This window comes from Petaurus breviceps, unplaced genomic scaffold (assembly GCF_028583685.1).
Source record: "Petaurus breviceps papuanus isolate PSGF00001 unplaced genomic scaffold, PetGlider_PUasm1.0 90825, whole genome shotgun sequence".
NCBI classification, from domain to species: domain Eukaryota; kingdom Metazoa; phylum Chordata; class Mammalia; order Diprotodontia; family Petauridae; genus Petaurus; species Petaurus breviceps.
The window spans coordinates 10,108,380-10,125,267 of NW_027187353.1; the positions used below are offsets into that span (position 1 = coordinate 10,108,380).

At 40.4% G+C, this 16,888-nt stretch overlaps 1 protein-coding gene across 1 annotated transcript; it reads right to left on the minus strand.

Annotated features, from left to right (window-relative positions):
* Nucleotides 1-224: 224 nt before the first annotated feature.
* Nucleotides 225-1,393, minus strand: OR6F1 (olfactory receptor family 6 subfamily F member 1). Its single transcript, XM_069071225.1, has one exon. It carries the CDS (start codon nucleotides 1,197-1,199, stop codon nucleotides 225-227), a length of 975 nt encoding a protein of 324 aa, XP_068927326.1. The 5' UTR covers nucleotides 1,200-1,393.
* Nucleotides 1,394-16,888: the final 15,495 nt, after the last annotated feature.

The window sequence follows — 16,888 nt, forward strand, 5'->3', positions numbered from 1 at the left end:
AATAAATGTTTGTTGGATTGAATTGAATGTTGCTAATTAGTTAATAATAGTAATTTATCAGTGATGATGTTTACATTATCTAGTACATGACTCAATTTCATCCCTGTCTTGGAGTTAGTCAACATGCCCCCAAACTTTAGGTTTTATCAACTTTAACAAAGAGAAACACAGTATAGGAAGCCTATATACAACAACTGAATCAAGGGAGACTGCCCAAACTTCAATTATCTAGCCAGAGTGCTGAAAAGATTTTCCCTGAGTCTAAAGGAGCTTCTCCTCCCACTGACTGTTTTCCAAAAGGCTTCCTTCACATCTTTGTTCCGAAGAGTATATATAAAGGGGTTGAGTACAGGGGTTACAATGGTGTTCAAGACCGTAACAGCCTTGGTCAAGTCCAGGGAGCTCTCAACAGAGGTTCTCACATGCAAGAAAATGGTTGAACCATACCAGATAAGTACCACAGTGAGGTGGGAGGAACATGTGGAAAAGGCTTTGTATCGCCCCTGGGCCGATGGGATCTTCACAATGGTAGTGATGATATAGATGTAGGAGACCAAGGTGATGATGCAAGAGCCCAAGATGACACAAAATGCAATCCCAAAAGACACCAGTTCTACCACCCGTGTGTCAGTACAGGATAACACAATCCATGGGGCAATGTCACAGAAGAAGTGGTTGATGACATTGGAGGCACAAAAGGAAAGGCGAGTGATGAGGACAGTGGGCACAATAATGGCTGAGAAGCCACAGATCCAGGAACTCAGAGCAAGACGTGCTGAGACAATGTGGGTCATGATGGTGCTGTATCTCAGAGGATAGCAGATGGCCAGATAGCGGTCATACGCCATCACAGCCAGGAGAAAATACTCAGTGCACCCCAGAGAGAAGACAAAGTACATTTGAGTGGCACAGCTGATGAAGGAGATGGCTTTGCTCTGAGATGCAAAGTTAGCCAAGGTCTTGGGGACACAGGCCGTGGTGAACCAGATCTCTAGGAAGGAGAGATTACAGAGGAAAAAGTACATGGGGGTCTGAAGATGCTGATTGTTCCATACCAGGGTGATGATGGCCATGTTGCCTATTACGGTGAGCACATACATGACAAAGAACAACAGGAAGAGGGATATCTGCAAACCCTGTGTCCCTGGGAATCCCAGGAGAATAAATTCTTCCAAGGTGGATAGGTTTTTCTTTTCCATCCATGCAACAGGAACTGCTGTAATGCACAGGATCACACCATTAAGGAAATCCTTAACGGAACACTCATTTACTCATTCAATAAACACTTATTAAGTGCCTACTATGTTCAAGTGACCATATGGAGGAATGGAGATACCAAAACAATTTTTTTAAGTTCCTTCCCTCAAGAAACTTACACTCTATGTGCATGGTACATAGTAGGTGCTTAAAACGCTAATTTATTGATCATAGGGATCAAGAAAGATATGGTACATGTAAGATTTGGTACATGAGCTGAGCCTCAAAGTAAGCTAAAGATGCTAAGAGGCAGAAATGAGAAGGGAGTTCCTTTCAGCATGGAAGACAGACAGGCTACACACAGAGGTGTGTAAAGACACAGAGGTGCTGACTCAGAGGACACCAAGTGGACTGGTTTGACGGGGATTCCATACCAATGAGACTAGATGCAGAGAAGCTATAGAGACTCCCACAGAAGCGTGTGGTTCCATTCCCCATTACTAAACACGTAGGGTTTATCATCCAGGTCATCCAGGCCAACCATCCCATTTTATGGATAAGGAAACAAGACCAGAAATGTGAAATGAGTTATCCAAAGTCACACAGACAGGAAAAAAAACAATCTTGGAATTCAAACCCAGATCTTTGGACTGCAAATCTGGTGTTCTTTCCACCACACTACCACTACCTCCTAAGACACTGTTATCCAGAGAAGCAAAAGCATCCAGAAATAGAAAGTGAAGAACCCAGGCCCTTCCTTCTGTCCAAAAGGGGAAATTAGGCTGATCACTGCCATGCGCTGTGTCCCAATCCTTTATCTGGAAAGGAGAGGAGGAGGTAATCTTTCATACAGATGCGAACAACTAGGTAGAATATTGATTCTTCAATCCTGATTCTGACTTTCAGAGGTGGGTGTGAATGTTAACACAGCTTACAGATTCAGGGTGGAAATAAAACTCCTCCCCCATGCTTCTGCCAGGTTCTTCTATTCTGAGGGGCCTCGTAGTAATGGAAAAGGATTGGACTTGGAGTCAAAAGAACTGGATTTGAATCCCAACTCTGCTACTTAGGATCATTGCTTCAGAACTGGAAGAAGCCCCAGATGAGCATCAGTTTCTGAGCATAAGTTTCCTCATCTGTAAAGTAGAGTTCTACAGGAGAACCTATGAGATTATTTTGGGGATCAAGTGAAAAATCATTGCTTTAATGTCAGCTACTATGATCTCAAAGTAGAAGAAAACTTCATAGAAGGAAGTTAGGAAGCTTTCTTTGGTTGTGAGCTTCACCATAACTTGAAATGCCCAAGTGAAAACTAGATGATTACCTGTCAAGAGAGAATGAAGCAATTCTTGTATTGAGTTAGACTAAATGCCTTCCAATACTATCTGAGTTTCTGCATTTTCATGAATATAATTATTTTAAAGCCCTAAGTTAATAATAAAAATAGCTAGCATTTATATAGCACCTACTATGTGTCCATCACTGTACTAAGCACTTTACAAATATTATCTCACTTGGGTCTATCTTCATTTATTCCAATACAATGTAAGCTCTTGGAGGGCAGAGAATATTTTTCATTCTGATTTTGTTTCTAGCATAGTACCTTCCAATAATAGTTGATTCATGAAGGCTTTTCAAATTGAATTGATGATGCTACTTAATGTTAGGAAAGTCAAGAGCTTTCTCAGCTACCAAACTACACTGGTAACTCTATCAGGATGTTCTTTATTATTGCTGTCCTGAACTTTGATCTCACTGGTATAGAGAAAACACAGTGAGGAAATTTCCCTCTATCAATGAAAATTGGCCTCTGCTCTGTAACTTAGAGTCTTGGAGAGTTGCCTGGGAACCCAAGATGTTAAATGACTTGCTCAGGGTCACACAGCCAGGAAGTTGTGTGGTCCTCTGTAGTCAGAGAGGGGGCCTTGAACAGAGGTTTTGCTGGCTGAGAAGTCAATTCTGTCCAGCATTCTACACTACCTCTTAGCAACTTTATTAATAATAGCAAAAGAAAATAGAAAACAAGCTATGTTGGTGGGGAAATAGCTGATAAAACTATGGTCTAGGGACATATTAGAATGGAGTTGTTCAGTTGTGTCCCACTCTTCATGATTCCATTTGAGATGTTCTTCACAAAGACACAGGAGTGGTTTGGCATTTCCTTCTTCAACTCATTTTACAGATAAGGAAACTGAGGTAAATAGTGTCACATAGCTAGTAAATGTCTAAGGCTAGATTCGAACTCATGCTGACCTATTGTTGTATACAAGCATACACACACACACACACACATATCACTCTGGGATGTCATTTTTCCTCTTTGGAACAAATGATGAACAACAAACATCATGAGAAATGGTCTATGTGGGGGCAGTCAAGATGGCAGAGTAGAAGCATGACCCCCGAGCGGCTCCGGCTTCCACCTTCCCCAATCAATGTAAAAAGGGGACTCTGAACAAACTTTGGAGCTGCAGAACCCACAAAATGACACAGAGAAGCTAACCTCCCCCTGAGGACAGCCCAGAAGGCTGGCAGGAATCGGCCAGCGCAGTGCTCTGGGAGCCAAGCCCAGGCCCGCCATGAGCCAGAGGTTTTAGCCCCAGGGCAGGTCTAACCAGCCCCTGGCAGGAGGGACTCCAGATCAGCAGCAGCTGTGGCCGCTTCCAGATTTATCAACACATGGATGCAAAGGACAAAGTGAGAGGTCAGTGCAGTCTGCACTTTGAGACCCAGAAAGAGGGAGTACATAGGCTTTTGCCCCTGGGGCGAGAAGCTGCTGAGACACCAGCACAGTCAGCCAGCACCACATGGCAGCTTCAGCTCGTGGCCTGCAGAGTGTAGGGGGACCAAGCAACCAGTCTGAGGGGTAATCGCTCTTGCTTTAACCTGCTTGGATCTGGATTGCAGTCTAGGGTGGAGGTCCTGGGGTGTGTGACCAGCTTGCCAGAGTGTGTGGAGGCCTCAGAGAGGGCACCCATCTAATACCTCCAGCAGCTGAGAAAACCCCAGTGTTTGGGATGAAAAGCTCGCCCGTCTGGTGGCAGAGTCCTACTGCAGCAAAAAGCCCAGGGGTCAAGTGACTGAGGGGCAACATGACTAGGCAAAGGAAACAAAGCAGAAAGAAGATTCCAACATTAGACTCCTATTTTGGGGACAAAAAGGAGCAAAGCATGGAACAGGAGGAAGACAGTGAGGTCAGAACTCCTGCACCAAAAGCTTCAAAGGAAAACACGAGCTGGTTACAGGCCATAGAGGACCTTAAGAAGAAGATAAGAGAAGTGGAGGAAAAATTGGGAAGAGAAATGAGAACAATGCAAGAAAATTACAAAATGAGAGTCAAAAGCCTGATTGAGGAAAATAACACCTTAACAAACAGACTAACTCAAATAGCAAAAGAGGCTCAAAAAGGCAATGAGGAGAAGAATGCCTTAAAAAGCCAAATTTGCCAGATGGAAAAAGAATCTCAAAAGCTCAATGAGGAGAATCATGGCTTCAGAATTAGACTGGAGCAAATGGAAGATAATGACTTTATGAGAAATCAAGATACTGCTAAACAGATCCAAAAAATGAAAGAATAAAAGCCAATGTGAAATATCTCATGGGAAAAACCACTGACCTGGAAAATAGATCCAGGAGAGATAATTTAAAAATTATTGGACTACCTGAAAGCCATGAGCAAAGTAAGAACCTAGAAATCATCCTCCAGGAAGTTCTCAAAGAAAACTGCCCTGATGTTTTAGAACCAGAGGGCAAAAATTGAGGTTGAAAGAATCCACCGATCACCTCCTGAAAAAGATCCCCAAAAGAAAACTCCTAGGAATATTATAGCCAGGTTCCAGAATTCCCAGATTAAGGAGAGAATATTATAAGCAGCCAGGAAGAAACAATTTGAATATTGTGGAAACACAATCAGGATAACCCAGGATCTGGCAGCTTCTACACTGAGGAATCGAAGGCTTGGAATATGATATTCTGGAGGTAAAACGAGCTGAGATTAAAAACAAGAATCACCTCCTCAGCAAAACTGAGTATCATGTTTCAGGGGAAAATATGGTCATTCAGTGGAATAGAGCATTCTTAATGAAAAAAACCAGAGTTGAACAGAAAATTTGACATTCAGATACAAGAAGCAAGAGAAGCATGAGAAGGTAAACAGGGAAAAGAAATCATAAGGAACTTATCAAAGTTGAACTATTAACATTCCTACATGGAAAAACAATAATTGTAACTGATGAAACTTTTCTCAGTATGAAAATAGTTGAAGGGAATAAAAACATATATATATATATATGAGGGTATATGGGCATATGAATACATTTGTGAATGTGTGTATATATGTGTACAGGTATACATAGATAGAGGGCACAGGACCAATTTAACAGGAAGGGATGATACTTAAAAGATGAAATTAAGAGGTGAGAGAGGAATATAATGAGAGGAGATGGGGAGAGACAGAATGGGGTAAACTATCTCATATAGAAGAGGAAAGGGAAAATGGTTACAATGGAGGGGAAGAATAGGAAAGCAAAAGGGAATGGGTCAACCTTATTCCCATTGAATTTGGCTTGAGGAGGGAATGAAATATACACTAAATACAGTATCTCACCCTATAGGAGAGTAGGGGCGAAGGGGATGAGAGAGAAGGCAGTCTGGGGGGGAGGGAAGTTGGAAGCACCTACTTTTGAAAAGGTTGGGATCAAAGTGGAGAATAGAACAAGTGGGAGGTGGGATAGAAGGGAGGGAAATATAATCAGTCTTTTACAATATATCTACTATGTTACTGTTTTGCATTAGACACACATGTACAACCTATTGAACTGCTTATCTTCCCAGTAAGGGTGGGTAACAAGGGAGGAAGAGAATGAATCTGGATTTCAGTTTTAAAATCAAATGTTTAAATATATATATGTATATGTATATATATACTATTATTAATACTATTTTACATGTAATTGGGAAATAAGATATACAGGTCCTGGGGCATAGAGATACACCATGCCCTACTGGGAAAGTCAAAAGGGGTATGGGAGAAAATATGGGACAGAGCAGATTGGAGGAGGGGATATCCTGTGGGACTGCTATTTTGGGGCAGTGGGTAGGGGAAAAACTGAGAGAAAATTTGTAACTCAAAATCTGGTGGAATTGAATGATGTAAATCAGAACTTAATAAAGCATTTGAAAAATGAAAAAAAAATAGAATGAGATTGGGCATTTATAAGTCCCCAGGTAGAAAAAAAAAAGATATGGTCTATGTGCAGAACACCATGAAATAAGGAAAGATTATATAAAATGATACAGAGTGAAGAAAGCAAAATCATAATCATAATATGAACATTATGATGATGTTAAAAATAGTCATAGCAGCATGACCTTGAAAAATGCAACAAAAGAAAAATAATCAGAAGGCATACAAGCAAACAGGCTTGCATTATATGTAGGAAGAAAGTCCTCTGCAGGTTTACATGGCATTAAGAGTCTACCATGCTCCCTCCCAAGGAGAACCGAGCAAATCTTTGATTGTTTCTTCTCTTCCCATAATGCCCTGGCTTTCTGCAAAGCTCAGGTCAAATCCCATCTTCTGCAGGAGACTTTTCCTGGTCTCCTGAACTTCTAGATCTTTCCCTAAAATCTTACCCTCTAAGATTTTCCTCCATGTACTCTGTATGTGTCTTGTACATACCTATTTATTAATGTGCTGCCTCTCCATTAGATTGTAAGCTCCTTGAGGACAGGGTCTGGTCTTGCTTTTCATTACATCTCCTGTGCTTAGCACAGCACCTAGTACATAGTAAGGACTTAATAAATTTTCTTCTTGATTAATTAATTGGTTAGCCAAGGCATCAAAAGATCTGAACTTTAGTCTTCGTCCTCCCAATAATGAGCTGTGCAACCTGGGATAAATCATTTTATCTCTCTGGTCACACAGATTTAGAGCTCGAAGGATCTCATAGGCCATCAGTCCAGCCCCATCATTTTACAAATGAAGAAACTGAGGTCCAGGTCAGACAGGTAGCAAGCATCAGAGGTAGGATTTGAACCCACGTCCTCTAATTCCAAAGTTAATACTATTGCCACTATAGCTGCCCCATGTATCTCTTGGGACAGTAAGTTAGATAACCTCCAAGTCTCTTCAGCTCTATGACTCTAAATGAAATAATAGAAGTAAAAATTTCTTGAAAGGTGTAAAATGTTAAACCCAATGATCATTATTTCCTCTTCACCAGTGTACATTTCTTAGAGCGTGAATTCTACTGGGAGAGCCTGTAAGAATCCAGGATCTCCCGTGCCACAGTGAGACACCAGAAGAGGTCATCTTGTTTGTGGGCGTGATAGCAGCGTTAAGGTGACCTGAAACACCAGATTGCATGGAGCCCCAATTTCCATGATAAAAAACACAGCCATTATCTCTCCTTCACCCTCGCCTTTCCCATTAACGCTTAGAACAGCACATCCCTGCTCACCAAGATTGCTTCACAACCCCAAATTAAGCAAATTATCCACATGACTCCTTTATGCCTTGTAGCAACTGATACAATAGAATGTTCTTTTATGGAAATCAGGAATCTCAATGAGCCAAAAATCATATATAAAAGGTGACATGTTTATGAGAGCCAAAGTCTAAGTGCCACTGACTTTGACACTGAGAAAGAATGAGTAAGCAAACTGTCCTTTGTTAAGGCAGCCTTATCATATTATATATAACCTTTCCTAGAGGACAAAATCTATGTTCTACATAGGAATTGTCCTGAGACAGGAAATGGGTTGGGTGGGAGATTCAAAATTATATCTTTTTTTGCCAAGAGGAAAATAATAGCAGATATTTATATAGTTTTTCAAAGTTTCCAAAGACAGAGAGAGAAACTATACACACACATATATGCATATATTTATTTATTTACATAGAATTTCACTTGAACCTCACAATAACACTGCAAAGTAAATGCTACTGATATTTTCAGTCATGTAAAATCCACATTTTACAAAAGAGAAAACTGAGACTGAGAGATATGGCGGAGGGGAGCTTCCCAGGACCACAAAGCTATTAAGTCTCTGAGGCAGGATTTGAAACCACCTCTCCCTGACTCTAAGTCTGGTACCATGATGCTGAAATTCGACTTACTAAGATTATATTCTCCAATTGTCTTTCCTCTTGAAATGGTTTGTAATGCGCAGTTAGAATCATGGCATCTCAGAACTGGAAAGGAATGTGATCAAGACATCCCTGAAAGAGGAATCTTCTCCACACACATTCCCCAAAGCATCCTGTGATATCTCCAAGGATGCAAACAATTGCAGACTGTTCCACACCTGGTCACTTCTCATTGTTAGGATCTACTTCCTTTAACTTATGCCCATTTTCCCTTGCTCTCCCTCGCAGGGCTGAGTAAAACATCCCTTTCCTCTCCCACTTGTCAGTCTTTCACATACTTGAAGTCAACGATCATGTCACCCCTAAGTCTTCTCTTCTCCAGGTTAACTAAGCCCAGTTTCTTTTATCTGTTCTATATATGCCACAGTTACAAGACCCTCCTCTAGATATACTCTGGCTTGTCAACATCCTTCCCAAAATGTTTCTCTCCAGAACTGGACATAATACTCCACAAGCCATCTAAACTGGGCAGAGGAGTATGAGACTATCATCTCTCCCACTGTTGTGATATTATTCACATCATCATTTCTCACCATCATCATGACTATAGTTATTATTAATTTGGACCCATACAGAGGTCAAGATAGGGGCAGCTAGGTAGCATAGTGGATAGAGAACCAGACCTAGAGTCAGGAAGATTCATGTTTCTCAGTTCAAACCTGGCCTCAGACACTTTCTACTTGTGTGATCCTGGGCTAGTCACTTAATCCTGCTTGCCTCAGTTTCCTCATTTGTAAAATGAGCTGGAGAAGGAAATGGCAAAGCACTCCGGTATCTTTGTCAAAAAACAACAAAAACCAAATGCAGTCATAAAGAGTTGGACACAACCGAAATGACTCAATTACAACAAAAAAGTCAGGATAAATTCTGATAAATTGCAAAGGTGACATTAAATTGCATAGAAACCAACAAGTATATGGATTTAAGTCTGTTTCTCCTTGTTCTATCCTTGGAAAGCACATTCAATCATTGAGTATCCAATCCCTGCCCTTCAAGAACACACTGGAATGATTCTCCACAGAGTCAAAGGAGAGATCCAGCATCCATACACACACACACACACACACACACACACACACACACACACACACTCACACACACACACACACACACACGCACATATGCACACACAGCAGAGAGCAGAAGTAGCAGTGGTAGACATTGTAAAGCAGAAAAATTATAGACTTGAAGTAAGGTAGAACTTCTTAACAATGAAAACGATCCCAGAAAGGAATGGGCTACCTCTTGAGGTACTAAGCTTACCCTCATTGGAAGCAAAGATTGAATCATGATGTTCAATGTACGGATTCTTGCATACTTATAGTTTGGATAGTTTCTGATATTCCATGATTCTGTAAATGCTGTATTTTGACCCTAAAGATTAGAAACTGAACTGATGAAAGAACTGATTTCTAAACCAACCTGGATCCCTGACTTGATGAAGAATCTTGGGCAACATTGCTTTCTTTCACCCTCAGTCCCCCTTTCCATGAAACCCATGAAATTTATCATTGTGCTGCACTTACCACTCTATGATCATAGAAGGCTAGAACATCGGAGCCAGAAGAGATTTGAAGGATCATCTATTCCAATTCATTCATTTTGCAGGTCCAGAAAGAGGAAACAAAGTGCTCCCCAGTGGCAGAGCTAGCAGTTGAACTCAGATTTCCTCATTCTTGCCCCAATTCTAAGATTGACCAAACAGGCTGAAAACAAAAGTCCAAAAGACTTAGAATACTCTTGCTACATATGAAACCCATACACTTAATTTTCTCTAGTAAAAATGCCATTAAAATTCAGAGATGTATGGAAAGGCACAAGAATTCATTAATTTTAAAGCATTTAAGTGCTTTCTAGGTGCTAAGCACTAAAGATGCAGTCAAAGAGTCACACAGTCCCTGCTCTCAAGAAACTCACATTATGATAGGGAGTAACATCACATATTGTTCGGTTGTTTTCAGTTGTGTCTGACTCTCTGTGATGCCATTTGGAGTTTCCTTGGTAGAGATACTGGAGTGGTTTAATATTTCCTTCTCCAGTTCATTTACAGATGAGGAACTGAGGCAAACAGGGTTAAGTGACTTGCCCAAGGTCACACAGCTAGGAAGTATCTGAAGCCAGATTTGAACTCAGGAAGATGAGTCTTCCTGACTCCAAGCCCAGTGCTCTATCCACTGTACCACCTAGCTCCCCTATATCACATGCACAGGAGTTCATCTGAAAAATGATACCTGGACACAGCAAGATGCTCCAACCTCCTCAGAAGTCACACTTCCTGTGACTTCTGAGGACCCACATAAGAATGTTCTTGTCACTCTTACAAGGTCTGGCCTCAATAACAGATATCAATGGGAATAACACTACAGAAAATGTGTGACTATAGTAAACTGATCCAGAATTAAATAAGCAGGACTGAGAAAAACAGCATAAACAATTATTGTAACCTTGCAAATGGGTGGAAGCAATAAAATAAAACAATGCTATGTAATTGTAATGATCAAACTTGGCCACAGAGAAAAATTGAGGAAATGCCCCTTGTCTCCTTCTTTGTAGAGACAGGGAAGTATGCGTGTGAAATACTGCATAAACTGTCAGGTGTGACTGATGTGTTGGTGGCTTTTGTTAAACCACTTTTTTTCCTTTCTCTTTTTTTATTCTCTGTTACAAGACTAAGAAATTAGGAGAGAGGGAGAGCCAGATAGATTTGGAAATGAAAAGTGAAAGTGATATAAAAACAAAAGATATTAATAAAAAATAACATTTTTGAAGAAAATAAACTATTTTTTAGAAATCACTCCAACCAACTGAACATGATGTAGAAGTATACTTACTAGAGTCCACTGAATGATGGTTTTCATCAGCAGCATGAGCCTTGAATGCCAACACCTGTTGGCTCTGCAAGAAAGGTAGACTGAGACTGCATGTGACCTGAACAAATGATTATTTTGGTTAATTCAGTCTATTCAGTAAAAAGTATATAAAATAAACATCAATTAAATTATCTATTGAATCAATTGCTAAATTTAGTCCAGAAACCCAATAAAAATAAACAAATACCATGTAACAAAAATGACTCACATTTAGCATTTTAAGGTATATAGAGCTCTTGCTTTGCTGTAACCTAGAAAGGTAGGGAATGAAAGTGTTATTATTCTAGATTTGTGGGTGAGGGAACCGAGAATGACCAAAGTTAATGTGACCACTTGTTGGGGTCAGACAGTTATTAAGTGTCAGAGTTAGGATCTGAAACAACAGATCAGACTCCAGGTCCAGTGTTCTTTCAACTGGGAAGACTCATGTGCTAGAACTGATTGTCATTGAAAAAAGCTGATTTTGCATAGGACATAGACACAGTCTTTGCTTCTCCTATCATGGGCTCTTAGGATCTTGGATTTTGAGTTGGAAAGAACCTTAGCACTCATTGAGGCCAGATCCCCCATCATTTGACAGAAGAAAAAAATGAGACCTAGAGAGTGGAAGTGACTTGCCCAAGGTCGCATAAGTGGTAAGTTGCAGAGTTGGAATTTGAACCCAGGTCCTCCCCTAGATAGTTTCATAAACATTTTTGATGCACACAAAGGCCATAGCCTTTGTCACCTTCCTCCAAAGAAAGGAACTGCCATGAATGTGAGGCACTTGTTCATAATTATTCATTGCTGCTGCCCTAAAAGACTGAGCTTTTCCCAGAAAACCAAGTTTGGGGTTGGCTTTGGAGAAGCCTCGAGGCTGAGAGCAGTTTTTTTTAAGCCAGATTGAAACCTCCTCCTCTGACCTTTTTCCATGGACGTGTGAGTCTCCACATAGCCTTCCTAGAGCTATGGAAATCATGCCCTCACATACACATACTCCTAGCAAAGCCAGATGTCTGCTTCTCTCCCCCTGCCCCTGTCCTTGTCCATGCTAGCACTCCAGGACTCAGAGTTAATAGGGGACTTGGGAGATGTCCTATTGGGTCTCTCCAGAGACCCAATTCTAAGAAATGTCAAATGGGCCAATTATGTTAAAACAGGGATGTTAATAAGGCCCGCTGTGTAGCCACAGACAGAAGTGGCCCAAGGTCTCTCAGTCATGAGAGACTGGGGTCATGGGCTCTGTGCTCCTGGAGCTTCTGATAACAACGCTTTCGTTGCCTTCTGCTGGAGTCCCATTGTGAGCCCTATGCCCTGGAGACCTCTGTACACCCCCTGGAAAGGCATTAACTTTTCTTGGACAAATACTTTGCTATGTTTTGTATCTCTCCTTCCCTTGGAAACACACATCTCACAGTTCTTATTATATAGCGGTGTCAATATAGAATGTTGGATTTGGAGAAAAGATGTCCTGGGTTTGGAATCCAGCTCTACTACATGGAAAACCTTGGACAAATCACTTCATCTTTCTGGGCCTCAGTTTCCATATTTGTAAAATGGTGAGACAAGATGAACTAGATGACCTCTAAGGTCTTTTTCAGCTCCAAATCTATGATACTGTGAAATATTACTTAGACAGGTGGTACAGTGGATAGGGCATAAGACGTGGAGTCAGAAAGACCTGAGTTCAAGTGCCTCCTAAAACAGTGTTACTATATGGTGTCCCTGGGCCAATCAGTTATAATCTCTCCATGCCTCAGTTTCCTTATCATTAAAATACAAATAATAATAACATCAATCTCACAAGTTTACTGTGTAAAATGTGTAAAGCACATTGTCCACCTTAAAGTGGTATGCCTACAGACTTCCTCACTCTAATGTGACTACCTGTAGTTTCATAGGAAATTTGGATCTTCTACTTAATCACCACATGGAACCAGGCATTTCCTTCCTTCTGCCTCAGCTTTGCCTCTCTGTAAAAGCAGGAGACTAATAATTGCACCTCTTCCTTCTTCCTAAGGACATGAGAGCAGGCTTCGGGTTGGCTTGTGGAAGGGGGAATAGACATCTTGACTGCAGAAGGCAGAATGTCACAGAGAGAAGCACACCCACTCACCATAAGGGAAAACTTACTAACAATTAGAATTGTCCCCAAATGGAAAACGTTGCCCTAGGGAATAAGAGAGACAGTAGGTAATGAGGTATTGTTACTGAAGGCCTTTGTTCAGAGATGACATGACCACTTATCGGGGCTGCTGTAGACAAGGTCTCTGTTCAGGTGATGAATTCTGAGCTCCCTTCCAATCTGGAGGTTCTCTGACTCCATGATTTCCATGAGTTCATTGAACATTTCCATGAGTTCTTTGAACTCCTTAGAAGAGATGAAGGTCCATAAATGACACATAATTCAGACAGTGCTTCTATAACTGTCTTGCTCTCTTAAGAGGCCCTGACCATGAGAATGCACAGAGCTCCTTCCTCACTTTTGTTCTCACAAGGCTTTTGGGAAAGTAAGAACATAATTCTATTCCCCTAGAGAGAACCAGACTACCCTATTTCTATGCACATAAGTGAGGAGGGCAGTACTGAGCTTATATTTAGGACAGAGCTACAATGAGGAGTAAGTACCACAAACTTTACCCAGAGCAGGTAATATGAAGGACACTGTAACCTAGAATGGGTGGGGAAGATGGAATGGATGGCTAGCCTTGGGGAAGAACTGCCACCATAGGGATGCTATATCCTTTTTTCTTCCCCCTTCCTTCCAGCTACTTGACTGCCCACAGGGCTTGGATGAGATGGCAGTTATCAACTCTACTTCTGATGAGATAGAGGACCACCAGGCTTACCATCTGCCTTGGCTTTATGCTCTGCAACCCCTTAGATGATTATATTTCTGTATTATGTAATATAAGGGTCTCTGAGTCTTGCCATGTGACCCCTAGCTGAACCCTTGGGATATCGGAACCATCTCCCTCATTTAAATTGTAAGCTCCTAGAAAGGAAGAACTAGTCTCACTTTTTCTATGTGTATCCACAGCACATAGCACAGTGCTTCGTACACAATAAGAGCTTAATAAATGTTTTTTGGGTGGAGCTAGAAAGTGTTTCCTCTGGTTATCTATCTGGAAATTTACTATACTAATTATATTCCCTAACCACTTTTGAGCTCTGAACATTCTAGCCACTGATGGATTGTGAGTAGTATAAACATCCACTAAATTTGGTGCCCTGGGGCAAAACCCAAATTGCCCCCACTCTAGTCATGGCTCAGACTTGGATTCTCTGATAATCACAGTAAAAGTTCTCATTTCTTCAGGTGCGATTCTCTGTTCTTTCATTGGGAGTCAATTAATCAATAAGCATTTATTGCCATATTGTCCTATTAGAACGTTAGGTCTTTGAGAGAAGGGAATATCTTGCTTTTCTGTTTGTGTCTACAATGCTTTACATATAGTAAGCACTTGTGTTCATTCATTCATTCATTCTTTAAGTATTTACTGTGTGCTAGGCACTGTACTACACATTGGCAATACAAAGAAAAAACAAAAACGATCCCTGTCTTCAAAGAGCTTACATCCTTTGGGATGACCCAGGATAAAGTACTTTACTAATTTTCCTGCCAAGTCGTGCCCTCATTTCACCTAAACCCCTTTATCCATAAGAACATTTCTGAATATTAGGGATGCTACAGACAGGGGCACATATAACATTCCTACCTATATACAACTGGGTTAAGGGATGTGCCACTGGGGTACAGTCTCTCCCATTATCTAAATCCAAGGATATCAAGCTCCAGCCTTATATAAGACTACTTCTCAATGTCCCAGGCCAGAGAATCAGGCTGGGAACAGAATTCTAATCATTCTTAACATAAAGGTAAACATAGACCAAATGTGGCTTAATTGACAGCCTGATATTGAGATCAATGACCATAGCTATTATTAAAGTGCTATTTAGAGGCAGCATAGACTAGTAGATAGAGGGTCAGCCTTGAAGTCAAGAAGTTTGGTTTCCATCAGTTTTTCAGGTTCAGAAAAACTCTGGTTTCAATTAACTCAAAGGTGATTAGTCTGTGGATAAGAAATCCACTGTAAAGGAAATCATAGCAATCTGATAGATAAACTAGAATGAAAATGGATTAATTTATTTTTTTCCATTTCAGGGTATTTTATCTTTTTCCAATTACATTTAAAGACAGTTTTCAACATTCACTTGTATAAGATTTTGAGTTGCAAATTTTTTCTCCCTCTCTCCCTTCCTTCTTCCCCAAGATGGTGTATAATCTGATAGAGGCTATCCATGCACACAATCCTATTAGACATATTTCCACTTTAGTCATGTTGCAAAGGAAGAATCAGAACAAAAGGAAAAAACACGAGAAAGAAAAATAAGAGAAAATAGTATTCTTTGAACTGCATTCAGACTCTATCAGTTCTTTCTCTGGATGCGGATAGCATTTTCCATCTTGAGTCTTTTGGAATTGTCTTAGATCATTGTATTGCTGAGAAAAAACTAACTCCATCAGAGTTGGTCATCACATGGTGTTCTCTTGGTTCTCCTCACTTCACACAGTATCAGTTCACGTAAGTCTTTCCAGGCCTTTCTGAAGTCTGCCTGCTCATCATTTCTTATAGAACAATAGTATTCCATTATAGTCATATACTACAACTTGTTCAGCCATTCCCCAATTGATGGGCATCCCTTCAACTGAAATGGATAAATTTATAATGGAAGAGTGTCAATTATCTGCATAAGATACCTTTAACTTAGAGAGAAGTCTCCTCCACCTGAGAAGCAGATCAGGCTGTTTGGTACAAATTAAATTACAGCAAAGGGAGATGTTCTTAACAAATGTTTCTATCAAGATGTGGTAGCCTTATCTATCTTTTCTAAGCATGCTATAGTGGAATGAGAAGTGGGCTTAGAGGCAGAAGAAATCTGGGTTTGAATCCTGCCTCTGAAACATTCTAGCTGTAATGACATGAGCAAATCACTTAACTTCTGAGTTTCAGGGGTTTTTATGTAAAATTAGGACAATAATGGCTATAAATATTTATTTCATAGGGTTGTTTTAAGATGCAAATCAGAAAATGTCCATGACTTCATAAATCTTTTTAAAAGTTCAAAAGAAAAGAAATCTGGATTCAAGGACTAACCCTCTACCACATACTATATAACCAAGGGCAAATCACTTTAATTTTCAGTACTCCAGGCAGCTAAGATTCTAAACCATGATGAGTTGCCTATCTACATCAGTGAAAGAAATTTCCACATTGCAAGCTCCCCTATAGTAATGAAACTACAGGTCTGGACTATAGGGAGAAAAAAAAAGAATTGAAACTAAGTGGACTGTAGTAAGGTGGTTTTGAGTCAAAAGACCTGAATTCCAGTTTCAACCCTGATATATACTAGTGTAAGGCAGACTAAGAAATTCACTTCACCTTTCTGGGCCTCAGTTTCTTAAGATATAAAGTGGAAGTAATACTTACAGTACCTACCTGAAAGGGGTGTTATATGGAGAGCACTTTGCAAAGCTTAAAGTACTTGTGTATTGTTATCATTATTGTTGTTGTGTTATGATACAGGACCTTTACCCAGTGGCAGCATCTAGTTTCCTTTTGATTTGCTTAACCCATTCAGACATCTTTGCCAGGAGGAAAACAAAGCCCTAAGAATTTTGGAGAGTGGA